We start from the raw sequence: 20035 nt of genomic DNA on the forward strand, positions 1-20035 counted from the left end.
AAGGGAAGCAGTGGGGGCAAAAGACATATCTGGCTTCAAGACTAAGCTTGATAAGTTTATGGAGGAGATGATATGATGGGATAGCCTAAATTTGGCAATTAATTTATCTTCGACTATTAGCAGTAGATATGCCCAATGGCCTGTGATGGGATGTTAGATGGGATGGGATCTGAGTTGCAACAGAGAATTCTTTCCTTGGTGTCTGGCTAGTGAGTCTTGCCCACATGCTCAGTGTTTAGCTGATCGCCATATTTGGGGTCGGGAAGGAATTTTCCCCCAGGGCAGACTGGCAGAGTCCATGGGGGTTTTTCTCCTTCCTCTGCAGCATGGGGCATGGGTTACTTGCTGGAGGATTCTCTGCACCTTGAAGTCTTTAAACCATGATTTGAAGACTTCAATAGCTTGGACATAAGTTAGGGGTTTGTTACAGGAGTTGGTGGGTGAGATTCTGTGGCCTGTGTTGTGCAGGAGGTCAGACTAGACGATCATAATGGTCCCTTCTGACCTTAAAGTCTATGATTCTGTGAGACTGCCATGGCAAAGGTGGGAAGCAGATCTTTGTTGTGGATCTTTGAAAGGGGATTACACTAAAGTTGGAGCCAATTGTGTCTAAACTGATACACCCATTCCAATGCAGAAGCCAAAAAGCATTCTAGGTCATCTACCCTAAGGGGAAAAAAACTTCCAAAAAACTGTCTTCATAAAGACTTTAAGGCCAAGGTCTTGGACAATTTTTCCAATGGTATTTGAAGTTTTCAGGTTATGTTTTTGCAACATTATGAAATTTTCTGTTCTGTATAAAAAAAATCACTGTGGAAAAAATGGAGTCGGAGTCAGGAATCAAGCCAGGAGTCGAAGCTGGAGTCAGTGTCAGGGGTAGGATGTAGAAACAGGGATGTGGAGCAAGGCAGGAAAGTCAGAACCAGCAACAGGTGGGGGAGTGGGATAAGGAGGACAGGAGCCAGGAACAGGCAGGAAGGCGGGGTTTAGGAATAAGGAGGTAGACAGAGTCCATGGTATCAGCCATCCAGGAATTCACCTGCTTACTCAGACAACTTGCTCTAACTTCCCTCCCAACCCCACTCTGGCCTCAGGAGGAGCTCACTCTTCACTCCACCCTGACAGGTGCTCGCTCTTCTCCTGGGGCCGGAGAAGTTCTGTGAGCCCAACAATTAAGGGGGGAGAGGGGAGGCTTGCCCCAACCTTGTGTATGCCCCTGTCAGGATGGTCTTTGTGGAACACCTCCTGGAGGCCATTTACAGCAACATAACCAAGTGCGGTGTCTACACTGACACTTTGTCGATATAACTTTGACACAAAAAGCTCTACACCACTCGTCGAGGTGGTTTTATTTTGTTGGCAAAGCCGGAGAGTTTTGTCGGCAGAAGGAGCACTGTAGTATGTCCATCTCCACTGTTTTGTCAATGACACCTGACTTTTGTCAACGAAACTGTGTAGGGCAGACAAGGGCTAATAACCACCTGTGGCCTATCTAGGAGTTTTTCCATCATCCTCTGCAACACTGAGTAGCGATTATCTATTAGGATGAAGTGGGCATATCCCATGTAATCAGTTTCCCATAATTTCAGGATTTTCATTGCTGGATTTTCGTCCTTTTTTTGGTCATCTCCATTATCTTCTCAGTGTGCAAGGAATTCATTCCAATCCACCTGTACAAGTATCTCCATCAGAATACTGCTCATATCTTATATGTATCTTTTATTTGATTGAACGAGCCGCAGCTTCTGATTTCCAGTGCAGTCGGTATGAACCATTTTGTGTCAGTTTTTCAAAGAGTGACTCAGCTGTTGTACCCACAAAAATGTGCACCCACCTGCAAAATCCCTAACAGAACATTACACCTTTTTTGCAATATCATGCCCATGGATATGCTGTCACCTGACCTATGTATGCAAATATCCACTTAATTGAGCAAATGGGTGGTGGGGGGAGAGGTTTGCGAGTACATAGCATCCACGGGCATTTTTCTTGCACTTTCAATACACCCTCTGCTGATAATTTAGTTGTGTCTGTTTAAACAGTGCGGTTTTTAAAAAAAAATCTCCAAGCAGGGAGTGGAGGAGCTAGCAGTGCAGTGGCATTGCCTGCTAGCTGCCACATCAGCTGTGGATGCCACCAGCTAGATGAACACTGCAGAAATCTGACCAGAAAAGGAAATACAAAAGATGTGGGAGAGAGATGGTCATGCAGCATTCTCTTTCTTTTGCAGGCAATTCCTGGGACTCGTGGCCTTTGTATAATAACAAAGTACTCATTCTGCCAATTATTTGGAAGCCAGAATGTAACAAAGAGTTCTATCTGAAACAGCTTTAGCTGAAAAGTTCTCTTAAGAAGAGTCACACTAATTATGGGTATTTAAGATCATGAAAACTCTGCAAAAAGACTGTTAATGAGACACCCACTATATCCTCTCACTGATTCCCTTTGCTGTTTTGCTGCTGTTTGCTACTGAGAGAAGATGAATCTCACATGGGAACCCTCAAACTAAAACAGCTTCCATAGGTCTATCCCCTGAGCTCTATCTGATGTCCTGCTCAATGCTCAGGGTTTTTTAAAACATTGTTTAAGCACCTGTGAAATCTCACTGCATATCAAAACTAAACACTGAATTTATTTTAAAAAGTCATTTTGAATCTGGGAAAAAAAGAAGATGCTACCATGCTGTGTGGCATGGCACATGAAGGGCAAAATGGTAGAGTTCCTGAATAACAAGGACTGAAAGATCAGATTCTCCAGTCTGCTTTGTCCTCCATAAGTGGAAGCAGCACAAAGTGGCCTTCGAGCCTATGGAGGTTGGCAGCCTAGAGTTCCCTTTCAACAAGGAAATTTTGCATTGGCATAAAGCTGGCAGGGGTAGCACAACTGCCTCCTGCATCAATTTCCCCACCCCACAGTGCCCGGCCTAAGGAGAGGGAGGGTGTAGTCAGATGTGGGACAGTGATCCCCTATGTTCAATCCTCCAGTGATTTAATATCGCTGTACAGAAATAACTTGCATTGAAGATGGGCAACTTCAGAGCGGGAAGCTACAGCCAACTCTCTGTGGCTCTTCTCTCTAATCAAGCCCTACATATCTAAGTATGCAAAGGCCAGTATAACTAGCCTCACTTCTTTCCTTTCCAGCTCCCCAGGGTCAGGGGACATGTCAGGGTCAGCAGGGAGAAGAAGGGTATATTTTGGAGGGGGACTATATCATGGGACCATTCTAGCTGGCTGTTCTGACTTGCACTAGAGCCAGTTTGGGCCGCCGTGCAGTCCTGGCTTAGAAAGGTGTGTGACAGCCATCTTTGCTTTACCCCATAAGCTGCATCAAGCTGATGATTATGCCCCAAGTGTTTGTTTAGTGCATTTAAACAAAGTTTAAATGTTGATTGTGTGTTCATTGCCATTTTCAGAAAATGGGGAAGTGCAACTCTTTTCCCATAACCTCTTGAAAAAGCCATCAGATATTAGCAGCTTTAGCAAAGTGGGCTGGGTTTGAAATGTGAGGCGCTTCATGGCTCATTACCAAGCCTTTGCGATATCTCCATCTCCTTCCATTGCTGACAATGTCAGCACTGGCACTTGAATTGATTGGTGATTTCTGGCCACATAGAATGGTGAATATGAAAGCACTTTTTGTAAATAATAGTGTTAGATTTGCAGGATAGTTTTGAACCGAGACAAGCCTACTGTGACGCCTACTGGCTCAGCTAAGAGAGGATCCCATACTCACATAATAGAGCAGCTGCTTTGAACTATTATTCATTTCATTCATTTATCATTCATTCAGTTTGATTCCCAGCTACAGTAATGTGCATGATACATAAACAGTGAGTCCAGTCACCAGAAAGGGAAATCCAGTCTCTGGTTAAGACTCCTCTAGTGTCTATCCACCGTCTAACAGACACAACAAATACCATCCCAGATATATGCTGGTGGTCAAATATGTAGACCGGGGTGGCCAACCTGTGGCTCCGGAGCCGCATGCGGCTCTTCAGAAGTTAATATGCGGCTCCTTGTATAGGCACCAACTCCGGGACTGGAGCTACAGGGGCCAACTGTCCAATGTTCCAGAGGGTGCTCACTGCTTAACCCCTGGCTCTGCCACAGGCCCAGCCCCCACTCCACCCCTTCCCATCCCCTCCCCGAGCCTGCCGTGCCGTCGCTCCTCCCCCTTCGTCCCCCAGAGCTTCCTGCACACCATGAAACAGCTGATCAGGAGATGCGGGAAGGGAGGGGGAGGTGCTGATTGGCAGGGCTGCCAGTGGGTGTGAGGCGCTGGGAGCACAGGGAGGGGCTACTGATATATTACTGTGGCTCTTTGGCAATGTACATTGGTAAATTCTGGCTCCTTCTCAGGCTCAGGTTGGCCACCCCTGATGTAGACGTATAGTAATATAAGGAAGGCACTACTGTACTTGAATCATGGGATAATTGTCAAATAATCGTGGCTGCGTCACAGACAAGATATGGAAAATCTTGGAAAAGTAATAATGGACCTTTATTAATTGTGGTAATTTAGAAAAGCCAGAGAAGACCTGTTTGAGTAAGAAAAATTTCCCGGAACAATATAAACACTCAAGTATTATATTATGCCTGCTAATTTTTTGATATCCAGACATTTTGTGGCAATTATTAATGCAAGGGGCTGACAGTGGGAGTCCTGGCCACCAGCCACCGGGGACTGAGAGCTGGAGCCCTGGCTGTTAGCCACCCAGGGCTCCCGCTGTCAGTCCCTGGTGTCTGGCAAAATTGCAGGGGAAGCCTAATATTGTGGGATCTGCAATTTCTGCAATATCGCAAATTTAGTAGGGCCTTAAATATAAGACATTTTATCAGTTATTTTATTTATTCCCATTTTTTAAACTTTATCTTATTGTTGTTACATAAGCAGTACAAAATTAGTATGGCAAATATGAACTAGCACTAGCCCTTCACCACAAGAGATCTTGTGTTACCCTTATTCATGCTGAGAATTAGAGAAAGATACTCTCAGTTGGAGTAAGGGTGGTGTTATCGGGCCCACGACAATGGGGAGTCCATTTTCAAACATGGGTAACTAGATAAATTAATACTTAAATGCTGCACTTGGAGTCTCAAACTGGTACTTGCAAAGAAATGACATTGTAGTGTAGTTGTCAAAATGATCACTGTATATACAGAAACATAGCTGGATAGAATGTAGTATATAGTTTGCCAGACTGTTCTCTCCCTTCCTATTATACAGACAAACAGCTCACTAAGACAGCATGCTAATCCTGAAACAATACCTACAGAGACATGCTACAGAAGAGTTTCTCCAAAAGCATGTGCAGATTCTTGTAAATATTGTCAAGATATAGGGCACTATGTGAACTGTTCTAAAAGATCTCCAGAAATAGCACAGGCATCTATTAATGCTAATCCATTCATAAAAGCCCTACCTGGTTAATTAAGTGTATGCAGGAAACAAAGTAAAAGTAGAGGAATATGATCTGAAGATTGTACCAGTCACAATCATTTAAAATGCTTTGCGAAACCAAGAATAAAATAAACCATAAATGATTGGATTACAAGTCGAATTGAAGTAGCCCAGCCAGAGGAAGGCATTGTACAAGTCTTCAGGTGTTGAGAAGTTAATAAAAGGATCAGCTATTGTAAGAATAAAGAAAGGCAGCCAGCAAAAAAGAAACACCCCCATGACTATACTTAAAGTTTTAGTTGCTTTGCTCTCTTTTTTTGTGGAGATGTTGTTTGTCGTTACAGAGACACATATTATTGCACTGGGGATTTTAGCAATTTGTCTTGCATGTTTTCTTGCCACTGTAAATATGTGCACATAAATCCCCACCATCACTGTGCCTGGGAAAAAGAAGGCTATAAGAGAAACCATCACTCCCCAAAGCTTGTTAAATATGAGTGTACAGAAACCACTGCAATCAATGGAAGCCACATATTCTTCAATGCCATCAATATTCAACTCTGAGAAAACTAGGCCAAAAGCCAATAAGAATGGGACAGACCAGCTAATTAGTAAAAACAGTCCTATCACAGGGACAGTTATTTTGGTAACATAATGCAGTGGGTCACATACCGCATAGTAACGGTCAACAGAGATAAAACACAGATGGAAAATAGAGGTGGTACAGAGCATTATATCACAACAAGTATGGAGTTTGCAGAAGAGGTCTCCAAAATACCAGCATGACTCAACAGACCTGATCATACTGTAGGGCATAACCATGAAACTAAGCAAAAAGTCTGTAGTTGCCATGGAGCAGATCAGGAAGTTGGTTGGAGAGTGAAGCTGTTTGAAATGAGCGATGGAAATGATCACAAGCATATTTCCACCCATTGTGAGCACTATTGCTCCCACCATGAAGCTGTACATAGCCCAAAGACTGATTGTAGACCTTACATTTCTAGGACATGAATTGTTAACAAAGTCAAAGCAATACTGCACATTCTGTGGACTCCAGAGGGGGGATGAATTCATGATTTGGGATCAATGACAGTAACTTTTTCCAAAGTATTACAATACAGCCAGTCCTGGGGAAAAAGAAAAAATAAACAAAGTGACATGAACAGCAGCAACATCTGCAGACCTGTGTTTCACATTAGTTGATTAACACTTAAAAATAATGGCCCTAATTCTACTCTCAGTTGCAAAAACATCAATTCAGAACAATTCCCATTTACTTTAGAGGAGTTATTCCAGACTTACACCAGTATAAGAGATAGCAGAATTTGGCCCAATGATAACCAAAAAAAAAAAAAAGGCTGAAGAATTTCCTAAATGCTTTTGAATCTTAAGGTGCTCAAAAATTCTAAGTAATATTGGATATTTTTGCTAGGGAGTTCACATTCAACACTATAAGCACTATGATAAGAGTTTTGCACAATGAAAGCCTCAAACGTACGACACTCACCTGTATTGCAAACACAGATGGATTACAGTTTTGTGGGGCCCTGGGCCAGAGCAAGTGGGGGCCCCTCTCCACTTCTTCCACCTGCAGTCCCCCCGTACACCTCCCCCACACTCCTGCCATGGAAATGGGGTTTGGGCGCAGGGGACTTGCCCTGCTCTGCCCGCCTGGTTCTCCTGCCAGGGAGCAGGGTCGAGGTTCAGAGGCTTCCCCCACTTCCAAGCAGGAGCGCTGGGCAGGCGCGAAAAGCAGGGCAGGCCTCCCCACTCCCTCCAACCGCGCTCCCCGGCAGGAGCGTTGGGGAGGTAGAGCGGGTCAGGGCACGGGGGAGCTCATTTTCTGGAGCCCTCCCCAATTGACCGGAGCCCCAGGGCACGGGGCCTCGTTGGCCGAGTGGCTAATCCACCACTGATTGCACGGCTCTACGTATCATCTCAGACATTTTTGTTCCTGGAGGTACTACTCATCCTTCTAGGAGAGACATTACAGCATCAGAAAATCCAAAATGGTTGATGATATAAAGATTTTAACATGCAGCAGTTTGTGAAGCTGGCCAGACCTCAAGGTAAAAGAGTGACACAAACTCACTGACACCTTCCTCGTTTTAGCATGCTTGCCAGTAGGCCACTGAGTGTATACCTGCAGACATGTTTCTGATTGTAATATTAATCCGCTGAGGTGCATACCCTCAACATTTACTTGGCTAGGATTAAGAGAAATACAATCGCATCGTGCTGAGGAGTCACTGAGGTGTGCTGCACAATCTGTGCCTCAAAGTATTGAAAGATTTGAAAAACAGGTAAAAGGACACCACTTTAGTGAACTGTATTAATCCTTTATTATGGATAATTGTTATTTAAGACTTCTGGGTTTTTTTTTATTTAAACCAGTATTTACTATTACAAATATACATGTGTAAGAGGAAGAAACCATATTTGTCACATTACAGTCTGCACACTCTCCTCTATATGCTATTCCTTATGCCAGCAAACTGGTGCACAGTTCTTCGTGTACAATAGAATGAAAGTGATGGAGTTTGAAGGTGGCCACTATGGCCTGAGAAGGTACATCGTATATGCTAGTGTGTGCATGTATTCGCACATATACATAAATGTACACACATGCTATGTATACGTTATTAGAATTTGGGAGTTTAATTAACATTATTTCACAGTAGTAAACTAAGGAATTGTATTCCCCCAGTAATTCCAACAAGAGTTTCTAGCAACATCATAAACCACAAGACTCAAGTTTTGGGGTTTTCTCATGCTACAAGGTCCCCAAATTTAATTAGATACTTAGATTATGTATACATCAGGGACTCGTTCTTCAATAGAATACAGATTTTAATCAAATCAACTATCCCCTCTGCAAGCCCCATTTCTTCCTCCTTTCAATTCTTTAGGTCCATATCCCTTCTCCTGTCTTAACTATCCCCTTTACTTGTCCCTCACCTATTCCTGTTTTTGTTTTCTTTTTCCCAGCTTGTCAGGTTCATATAAAGCTATTTCTGTACAACAGAGTACATGAAAGCTTTCTGGCATACTTTTCTAAAATCCTTTGGAAACTCCACTGCATGATAAGAATATGAACATTTACCATTATAAACATATTACATGTTTAAAACAGGTATGCCAGGCTGATATCAAAATGTAGAGTTATTATAATAGGGTTCTTTATCTTATATAAATAATCAAGCACCCAAAAGCCAATTATGCTGTGGGTATGTTTAACATTTTGTGATCATTCACCTCTCTACTTCTTACATCAGAGATATAGAAAGTATCAGGTCTATTTATAGGCCAAATCCTTACCCCATTAAAGTCATCAAGAGTTTTAACACTGACTTTGATGGAATCAATATCAGATCTTATGTCTAATAAAGTATACTCCTACAAGCATTTAAGCATGTGTATAACTTTACTCCCATGAATAGCACCAGTGTTTACTCTTTACCCACAAGTGAATAAGAGTGTTTGCAGGAAAGGATCTTTGTATATTATCTTGCCTTAGTACTTTGAAAGGATATATATGACATTTACATTCATAAGAAATAGCACAGAGTGTGTGCTCAGTAAGAGACTGCAATCTCATGAAAAACAATATTTCTAGCCCAGCCCTGCAGTCCTCACATTGGTAATTATCAGCTCATTAACTGATGTTCTATCTGTCACTGGCGTAGCATAAATTGTTGAAGATGACCCAGCTGTCTTTCTCTAGTCAGTTTCTGAATGATCTGGCCAGACAATTTAAGATTCAACTCACTTCTTTATTTTACAGTGGTTCAAGTTATCTTTATGACACAGAGATAAACATTTCCTCGGAAAAAATCACAAGAAACCTTTTTCTCATTACAGTCAGTCCAATATTTAGACTGGAAAATCAAATAAATTGCAGTTCCTCTAGTGCTTTACAAAATGCAGTTGGTTACATCATTACATTGGAGTGAAAAATGTTTCACCTGATCTCTCTCCATAGTCCATCTCTTCATAGAAAACATTTTTGGCTGTGATTTTTGCTTTTATTTCTAGCCTTTGGTTTCAGTTAAAAAATCTTCTGATTCAAATCAATGAACAGTTTTAGAACTTACCTGCAAAGTGTGTATAAATCTTTTTCTTATTAACTCACAAAGCTTGTTTGATTGCTTTTTTCCAAGCTATGACTCCTTGTGGCAATGCTTAATGAAAATGTATTTGAAATTTTTCCTCCTTTCTTATCAGATTAACTGATTGCTAGTATATATACAGCAGAGAAGACCTGTAGCTGTCTCTGAGGAGTTCACAAGTCTCCTATCGTGTCTTTCCTTTGGCAGATTTACTCTGTAACTCTTCATTCTGCTGCTGCAACTGAAAAAAATTATGCATAAACAACCCAGTGAGGAGATTATTTTGATTTGGTTCACAGCCAATTTGGAAATGGGAGGATGCTTCTACTTCAATATGTTCAATATAAAGCCATGGAAGGTCTTTTACATTATAAGCTTTAAATGACAGGGGCTGTCATTTACTCTGCTCAGTAGGGCTGGTTGAAAATGTTCTGTCAAAACTGTTTTTTGTTGGAAAAATGGGGTTTTGGCTAAACACATTTTTTTTTTGCAAGAAGTGTCTCTTTTCAATGGAAATTTAGAATTTCTCATCAAAAAACTAAATGGCTACAAGCCAAAATATTTCATCCTAAACCCAAAATATTTCAATTCTGAATTTCTGTCACAGTGCCTCATAGGAATTGTATTTTGAGTGCCAGACACTCCAGTTCTCCTCTCTCCACATGCCACTCCAGTTCTCCACAGCCAGACTTCATCACCCCATAATGGACCACGGCGATGGAACTCTCATGCTATTTAACCGCCACTCAGCCAGAGGCGAGACAGTGGCACATCACAGAAGATACAGTCCAACCAAGGAGCGCAGCCCATAGCGGAGAATGGGGCCTGAGGCACTTGAACTAGCACTCCCAGGAGGCGTTAGAGTGGCAAAAAACCACAAGCATTTTCCAACCAAAATGAATGATTTTTCACTTTCACTAATATTTTCCATGAGGGGAACCCCTTTTTTTCTAGTGTTGATGGGACCCTAACCTGTCTGAGGTCTCTATATTCTGTTGCAATTGTAAGGGGACTGTTGCCACCTTACTAACATTCAGTGGGGGTGTTTTAGTTGCTAGCTCCCAGTACTAAAAAGGGGGAAAGGTCGATGGGGAATCAGGACCCTGAGACTGACAGCCCCCAGGAACAATGGGGAGAGGCCAATGTTCCAGGTCAGCCTGAATGACAGGGCGAGCAGGGTAATCAGGGAGTCAGGAGGCCAAGGAGGTCCCATCCTCCGTGTGAGCTGGATTTGCCTCGGTCAGACAGAGTGGGACCGAGCTAAGGAGAAAGCAGGGGCCCAAGCTAAGCTGGGGAGCAGAGCTGGGCCAGATCCAGAGGGACCAGAAAAGCAGCCCAGAGAGAGCAGACCTGTCCTGGGAGCAGAGCTGCAGCAACCAGAGCCAGAGGGGCCAGAAAAGCAGCCCAGGAAGCAGGTCAGTGCTGGGAGCAGAGTCACAGAAGCAGCCTGCAGAGCAGACCTGTCCTGGGAGCAGAGCTGCAGCAACCAGAGGCAGAGGGGCCAAAGAAGCAGCCCAGGCAGCTGGAGGCAGAGCAGCAGCAGCAGTGCTGAGACCGAGTGGTGGAGCTGGGGCTGGAGCAGTCTGGAGCTGGGTGCGGTGAGCAGCTGGGGAGACCGAGGGGAACCCTGGGCAGTGGGCCCAGCACAAGGAGACGCCTCAGCCAAGAGGCTCTGTAGGCCAGGCTTGGATCATAACCCCGACAGGGTGGGGGTGACACTGGGAAGAAGGGTCCTACCACTTAGAGCCTGAAAGGGTATGGCCACCACCAGAGCAAGTGTCCAACCCACAGCATCCCTGCAGCACAGCCAGGGCCTGAGAAGGCGGCCTGGGACTTACAAGGAACAGACTGTGAACTGCCCTGACATTCCAGAGACACTGTTTGTGATGTTCCCTGCCACAGAGCAGGTTGATGTGTTTCCTTTAACCTTTCCCATTTTTCCTTATTCTTTTAAAAATTAATTGTTGATTAAATAACTTGCATTTGCTTTAACTTGTATATAATGGTCAGTGGGTCAGAGAAGTGCCCAGTGCAGAGAGAGTACCCCGGAGTGGGGACACCCTAGCCCCTGTCCTAGGTGACCACAGCAGGGTTGGGGGTCGAGCCCCCCAAGAATCCTGGGCCCAGCCTTGTTGGGGTTACAAGGACTCTGCCAGACAGGAGAGTGGAATGGGAGTCCTCAAGGGCAGGGAGGCCACTGGGTAAAGGAAGTGGGAGTGAGGACTCAGATCCTTTCACTAGCCCAATTCACCGGGGTAGTGCAGAAGCCAGGAAAGTTCCCCACAATAGCAGGACTATTTCCCTGCTTACGTAATGTACATGTTAAATTATAATAATTATCAACTGAGATAAATGAAAAAAAGGAACCACTTTAATGACTTCTAAAACAGGGGGATGGCTCATAAGGGAAAGGGAGTCCAAAGATGGTCAGTTACATTTAGGGATGCACAAAATATTCCACAAATAGTAAGTGTCTCATTCACATTTTTCTACTTCCACACCTCCGCTTTCGACCATTTCAACCCCCTAAACATTATGAAGGTTCTTGAAAGATTGTTCTGACCATGTGTCTCTGCACATCTAAATTCAAGCCACGACCAGTCATACAAGTAGTGAAATACCACAAGGCAAACTGTTCTCACTGTATCCCTAGCTCTATCCAAGGCCTTACTTCAGGAGACCATCCTTACTGAGCAAAGCACTAAAGCATGTACTTCACTTTCAACACAAGGTTCAGTTCTACTGAGTTAAATAAATCCTTAAGTTGCTCTGCTGAATTAGACCTCAGAACAGTAAATAACACATATCTCAAAAGAAAACTTGTTCTCATGAGATTCTTCAGCCAAGGATTCTTGTCCAAGGTCCTGTGATTGTTTGGATGTTCTTTAATTTTATTCTAGAGTGGATATGTAGCAGAAAGGCTAAGATATGTTCTGCCCATTTTTGCTTGCGTTATCTGTTGTATTCTCCAGAAGGTAATACAAAACACCAATCCAGAACAACTCATCCTGTGACACAAAGGAGTACACAGGTATTTACAGGTAAAAATTATACATCCTTGCCATAAGCAGGCATTGTATAAATCTACAGGGATTTGTGAGTGACATCTTTTAGCTATAATATGTCAGAATAAGAAAGGTTAACGAAGAGAACACTTGTGTGAACAAAAATCATTGGATCTGTAGACGGCACTGGTCACGGCTGGGACAGGCAGAGCAGGAGTCAGACACTAACAAAAGGACAGATAGACTCACTGAAGGTGGAAGAGAATGTCTTAAGATCACTTTTGGTCCAATAAGATCAACAAGGTCTATTCTTGATGTATAGGCTGACATGCATTTGAAAAGCCATTTTCCATGGTATTCAGTGATATGGAAAATGGGGCAGATCTGCAGTGTTTATATGTGGGAGAGAATAACACACCTGATTTAATTAAAAGTGAGTATTTTTCCCCCAACAGCAAAGATACTTCTATGCTACCATTCCACAAAGCTATGTTCATCAGAAGAGGTGCATTGTTAGTATCTCCTGTGTCTCATGTAGGACTAAGGCTGGCTGAGAAGAAATACTTCTACAGCCAAAAAAGTGTACTTCACAATTTCTCCAATGCCAAAGTACTACTCTACCAAGAAGGTTCATGGCTAAAACTGAGGATTTTCAATCCAGAAGCAATGTTATTATTGGAGTACATGCAATGTACTGGGCCAACTAATGTGGAATTGTGCGGTATGTTGATGGCACACTCTGATCAATATTTAAAATAACTTGGGTGTCTAAAATTAGCTCCTGAATCCATATTTAGGCACCTAGAAAGGTACTATGAGCTTCTGCAGGGTTTAAATATGGATTTTGGAACGAACTTTAGGCCTCCACATTTGAAAATTTCAGTGTGGCTACTGAATTAGGTAACAGGAAGCTATAAAACCATTTTGAAACAGAGAGAGAGAGAGAGAGAGAGAGTGTGTGTGTGTGAGAGAGAGAGAGAATTTCTGAGTCTGTTAAATCATTATGTTAAATCAGAGTAATTCTGGCAGTGACTATAGTGAAGCCATTTAACATACAAACATCAGAAACATTTGTAGTTTGTTGCCTCCAAATCCAGATATTTTATCTAATGTATTGTTGCCCCTTGGCTGAGGAGTGGTGAATTTTCAGGCCTTGCAGCAGGTCATTTTCCATTGAAGGAGAGAAATTAACATCACAGATACGTTTAGTGCAATTTGTTTATTTACACGATGCATATACCCTTATTTATACTGTTTACATACATGCCCTTTCAGTCTTAAATCACCACCTGCACCCACAACCATTCCCAGCTCTCCCATGCTTAGATCTGGCCAGGAACAGCTGCCTTTGTCACTTTGTTACCGATTTCCAGCCATCCCAGCTGCCAGGGAACCTTCCCTCTTTTGGCTGCTCTATCTGGTCAGGACCCAGAAAAGCAGTAGCAGAGTCACCCAGAGCTGTTTCATCACAGTGCCCTCTGCTGACTTATTATTGCTCAGGAGATTTTCCATACTATTTATCTAGGTAATTTTAGCACATGGGATCTGAGTGCCTCCTTTAAAGAGTTTCAGAGGCCATTGTTTACAACTGAAAATGTAGATGATGGTTTTTTTTCCTGCCATTTGTCTCTCCAGATGCCAAATCTCTCTTTCCCTGAGCTCCATTCCCTGCTTTGGTGTCTGGTCCAATGCTCACTGAATTCACTGCACATCTTTCCATTGAATTAAAGGGCACTGAATCAGGCCCTTGATTTCCATACCTGTTCATGGGAGGTGGGACTTGTTCACACTCCACCCTAAGAATCTCTAACTTTCATCAGTGAGTTGCAAGCAGCCAGCTTGTCAGATAGCTCCTAGCTATATCAATCCTATCTGCTTTTGAGGAAGCAATTGACACTTTGGGTTTTAAGCGCACTCCTTCTGAGATCCACATGGATATTATTCATGCTACCTGTGTTAAAAATTCAGCAAAGAAATGTACTGGTGCTGAAGTAATGAGAGATCACTACAAATATAACAAAATAGTAAATAAATAACCCAGTACCTTGTAGTTTAGCAGGATAGCTCAGTGGTTTGAGCATTGGCCTGCTCAACCCAGGGCCAATTTGTTGTGAGTTCAATTCTTGAGGGGGCGATTTGGGGATTGGTCCTGCTTTTAGCAGGGGGTTGGACTAGATGACCTTCTAACCCTGATATTCTATGATTCTATATTAAATCTTTAATGTCAAATTTAAATCTAGCTCTACAAGATATGTTACCATGAATATAATGGGGGCTTCTATTAACTAAATATTAATATTGCATAACAACACGTCTGAGTGGGTCATCTGTGAGGACTGAATATATGACTTCTGGACCAAAAACCATCAGCTTCAATTGTCTGAGCTAAAGGAACAGGGTTCAAATCCTGCCTCCAGAGAAGTCAACTGCAAAATTCCCATTGATTTCAGTGGGGCCAGAATTTCACACCGGATCTATTTGCTTGGAGGCAGTAGCAGACTCAAACATCTACAATGGTGCAGCCACTAGAGGAGGACAAAGAGTTACACTGTTAATATCAGTTACGTTTGCTCTAAGAAGTCACTTACAGTGTGCCTCGGAAAACAGATTAGCTGTACTCATACAGGAATGTGGATTAAATATTTTATCTAATATTCAAATGATTTCTGAAACCATACGTTTAAAAAGACATGTATTCAACATAGAGTTTAACCACCCATTCCATATTAAGAAATTAAGTACTACCCTAAAAAAGGGGTATATGAAAAAAAGAATAAATTAAAATCATGACAAAACATAAGGTCTTTTTATAAAAAATAAAGAAAAAAGTGTTTGGTGAAAGTGTTCTGTATATTGCATCTTTCAGACCACGTATACTGAACAATGAGTATCTACAAAAGAACAGGAGTACTTGTGGCACCTTAGAGACTAACAAATTTATTTGAGCATAATTCATAGAGGGGTTTTTGTTTGTTTTTTGCTATTGGCTTTTGTTTTCCATTTCAGATATTCTATTGTGGTTGATTTTTAGCAAAAAGATTAGTTGTACGAGAGTGTGGGTTGAATATTTTACCTCCTAAGATGTATTTCAATGCTTTCTGAAACCATGGATAAAAAAAGCCATATATTAATGGATTGCAGGTAGAGTTGAAGTAACCAAACCAGTTTAAAGCATCAAACAAAGCTAACATGGTAGTGAAATTTAAAAATAGGTCAATTAAGATTGTAAAGAAACATGGAAACCAGCATATCAGGAACACCCCCATAACAATACTCGAAGTCTTAGCAGCCTTTCTGGCCTTTTTCTTGGAAAGCTGATGTCTAATGTTTGTTTGCATCATCAGGCATGTTGTTCACAACACGCGCATGCTTTTTGGATATTACAGGTTTTTTTCCATATGTCCCTATTATGAAACAGCCAGGAGCAAACAAACCTACTGTGAACAAAACTGTTCCCCATGATTTGTTGAACACAATGGGACACAAACTGGAGCATGCTACTAAAATCTTATAGCCTTCTATTCCAGAAGCATATGCTTCTGAAAAAAACAATCCCAAAAGCAAAAGCAACTGGCACTGTCCAACAAACTGCTAGCAATTGCCTTATCACAGGAAAACTTATTTTGCTAGAATAATGCAGTGAGTAACAGATAGCATAAAAGCGATCAACAGCAATGGAACAAAGATGGAAGATAGAAGTTACACAGAACATCAGATCAAAACTATAGTGGACTTTGCAGAAAGTGATCCCAAAGTACCAGCAGTTCTCCACAGACATGATCATGCTGTAGGGCATAATGGTGAATCCCAAAAGAAAGTCTGTAATAGCCATGGACAGAATCAAGAAGTTGGTTGGAGAGTGAAGCTGTTTGAAATAGGAGATTGAAATGATTATGGCAGGATTTCCAAAGATGGTGATGAAGATGGCTCCAGTCATGAACAAATACATTGCACCTCGAACACCTGATGATCTGGACATTTCGGGACAAGATCCATTTCCAAATTTGGAGCAATCAATAAAGTTCTTCATTGTATTAGGAGAAACCATAAACTTTTAGCTAATATGGTAGGACAATAATATTTGTATGTGACTTGTAATGTTCGTAACAATATAGCTCATATATTAGAATAAAACATACAGTTAGTTGACAGTAACTATTTAATAAGCTCAGCTGATGTAAAACAATATGATAAAATTAAATAGATTAAATAGTAGGTATTCAGGGAGGGAACGGAAGAGCAGTGAATTAAATATTGTGTATTTTTCATCCCTATTTTATATGATTAGCTTTAATAAACTGATTAGTTTTTTATTATTTGTATTACAGTAGTGCTCTGAATCCCAAGCAAGACCAGGTCCCTATGTGCTGAGTGGTGTGCTAACATAAAGGTCACCAGATCTTCACTGACAATATTAGATTAAAATATATCTTGTAATTTATCAACCATTGAAAACATTCATGTTATAGGCTCTGTAATGGATGTAGTGGGCTAGTTGATTCTCTCCAGGCATTTTCTTCAAGCAGTCAGGCAGTCCTCCTCAAGAATCCCAGGAGTCATTTCAGATTTTGATCCTGAATACAGAAATACAGTTTTATATTGAAAATATGACCAAGTTTTCTCAGTGCACTAAGGTTTTCCAGGGAAAACATATTCAGAAAATCAGGTGCATTTTGTCTGTCACAAAGTCTTCAGTTGTCCTCAGTACAGACATTTATAGCGATTAGAGTGAAATAAATCAGAAAAGTAGGACAAAAGTTGGTTAGGCGTATCATCTAAAGGATAAGAAAATAAGAATTCCTGAGGTAGAAACAAGCTGATAACATTTTGTTGCATTGTTAGCTATGACTACAACACTACCAGCATTTAAGCATGTGGATAACTTTATCTACGTGAGTAGTCCCATCAAAGTCAGTGGGTCACTCACTATTCAAGTAGTACCATTTACACTGGGCGAGATTGGATGTGCTTAGACGTCTGCCTTTTTGGCAACAATAAAATTGTTGCTAATCATTAGAAGCAGCATTTTGCACATAGGCCGAGGAACCTTTGTCTGGACAACAGCATATTAAAAGTTACTAATACAGCTTGTGGTTTTTATTCTCATTACATATTTTCAACTGTGAACTATGAAGCAAAATTATTTTAAAAGTTGCTTTTGGTCTTTGCTGGTCTATTCTGATGTTCCAAGACAATTTCATGAACTATGTTTGTAAACACGGGTCAGAGGGCAGTCAAGAGGTTGGGAGAACTTCAGTCTGTTTATTTTTACATTTATATTTACGTATCAGTTACTCTCCTCCCTGGGGGAACTTGACATCTGGGAAAGAACTGACTTTAATCTCATTTCCAACTGAATGAGGAAAGGACATTCAGTTTTAGCCTAGGCAATGCAGAGAAGGGGCATCATAAAGAAGCAGTAAAGGATATCAAGGATTTATTTTGGGTTCACAATTCACCTTGAATGCCCTCTGTTGGCAACCCTTGGTATGGCAGCAGACACAGTGTAAGTAGGATGAGCCATATGCCCACACAGTTCATATTTTATCTTAATCTTTTTTCAATGCATGTTATTTCTGAATTGCAGACACTCAGGTCTGGGGAGAGCACACAAGGGGTAGATTCTGTTTTCTCCCATGTAACAGTGTCTCTAGGAGAAACTACTGACATGATTCTGCATTCCTTGTTTGAAACTAGTGTTCTACATTAAAATAAGACCTAAAAGGAGAAGCTGATATCACTTTCATGCCTAATTCAACTTTTCATATAAAGCAGCATTTAAAGCCTGATCCTGTACCACTGAACTCAGTGGGATCCCTGCCATTAACTTCAATGAGAAAAGAAATAAACTCTTAGGCTCTGGTCCTGAAGTGGCTCCATGTAGGTGGACCAAGGAGCCCCAGTAGAGCAGCATAGAAATCTATGGAGCTCAGCAGGGGTTGGAGGTCTGCCAACATAGAAGATTATGATTTCAGTGGGTAGCTCACAGTCCTGTAATCTCTGTTGCAGTAGCTCGTCTTAAAAATAAAACACAAATATAGGCAATACAAGAGTCCAGTCATGCATTTCACACACACATCATTTTCCCTCCCCTTACGTGCCTATGTCCAGGGGAAGCCTTGAGAGATCACAGGCTGGTTTTAAAACAACTTTCTTATTGTTCCCCTGCTTGTGCAAAGGGTAATATTGAACTTTAAGGGGAGATTTGCTCAGAGTGACTGCCTGGAATTACCAATGGATACAACACGCTGTGCTTTTATAACTTTACAAACAGATCTCAAGAGATTTGGGAAAAAACCCGAGAACTACTTGGCCTTTAGTAAGTAAATGAAGGAAAATCTCTTGGGGGTACTAATCTGCTCTCCCCAGATCTCAACGTTGGTTTCTGCTTCCTTTGCCACCTCCATTTTTTTCTTTTACCTTCAGCAATTAAATGGCTCCAATCTTTTGATTAGAGATGACTCTTAAGAAAATACCATAATTTTGAAGCCATGATTTCTGTTAACATAATTACTCCCTTCTCTGGCTTTAAAATTATGGTGATTTTTCTATGAAAGGTAATTACTGTCTTCTGGTCAAAGTGCACAATAGATTTGCGGCAAAGGCAACTACTAAACAAGATTTGCTCCTAAACAAAAATACACAATGTTTGAATTTTGGTGCATTTGTGGTTAGTCAGTCTAAATGCCTTTCTGATCATTTTGAATGGCAGGAAGGATTTATCATCTTTTCCTTTGCTTCCCACTGTACTGATAGTATGTTGTCACATCCTGCTTTTCACTATCCTACAGAATATATCCAGAAACATTACCACTATGGAAATTTGGCTCAGTAACGATTGTCCTTCATTCTTGTCCTATGTTCCAGGGTGTTGTATAAAAGTTAATGGCATGTTTCTGGTGTTAGAACAGAAGACAGGTTGACAGGATTGCCTGAGTACTACTTTATACTCTTAACACTGACTTTTTCTGCACTTTGGATAAATCACTTACCCTCTCTGCCTTAGGGCTTGTCTACACTTAAACATTCCAGCAGCACAACTGTAGCCCTTCAGTGAGGACACAACCTATGCCAACAGATGGAGTTCTCCCATTGGCATAGGGAATCCATCTCCCTGAGAGGTGGTAGCTAAGTTGACAGGAGAATTCTCCCACCAACCTAATGCTGTCTACACCAGGGGTTAGGTCAGTTTAACTGCATCACTCAGGGATATGGATTTTTCACATCCCTGAGCCATGTAATTATACTGATCTAATTTCCTAATGTAGACCAGCCCTTAGTCTCCCCCTCGGTAAAACAGGCTGCCTTTAGCTCCCTGGGTCTCTGCCTGCAGCACTGCTCTGCCCAGGGTGCTTGCTGCCTTCAGCCTGCAAGACAGCCAGTCCTCCTCCCTCCTCAAGCTCCAGGGAGTGACGGAAGCTGCTCTGCAGCCCTTCTTATATGGGCCAGCCTGGCCCTGATGGGCTGCTGCACACAGCCTCTCTCCAATTGGCTCTCCCTAAGGATCTATTAATCATA

General features: G+C 41.8%; 1 protein-coding gene and 1 pseudogene across 1 annotated transcript; both read right to left on the minus strand.

Moving 5' to 3' along the window:
- Window positions 1-5502: 5502 nt before the first annotated feature.
- On the minus strand, window positions 5503-6477 carry LOC141984004 (trace amine-associated receptor 4-like). The gene has a single exon (XM_074946951.1). It carries the CDS (start codon window positions 6475-6477, stop codon window positions 5503-5505), a length of 975 nt encoding a protein of 324 aa, XP_074803052.1.
- Window positions 6478-15528: 9051 nt separating this feature from the next.
- LOC141984514 (trace amine-associated receptor 2-like) lies at window positions 15529-16547 on the minus strand (annotated as a pseudogene).
- Window positions 16548-20035: the final 3488 nt, after the last annotated feature.

This window comes from Natator depressus, chromosome 3 (assembly GCF_965152275.1).
Source record: "Natator depressus isolate rNatDep1 chromosome 3, rNatDep2.hap1, whole genome shotgun sequence".
NCBI lineage: Eukaryota > Metazoa > Chordata > Testudines > Cheloniidae > Natator > Natator depressus.

Bases quoted from the DNA above. Each gene is read 5' to 3' on its own strand.
- LOC141984004 (XM_074946951.1), bottom strand. From the start codon at position 6,477: ATGAATTCATCCCCCCTCTGGAGTCCACAGAATGTGCAGTATTGCTTT.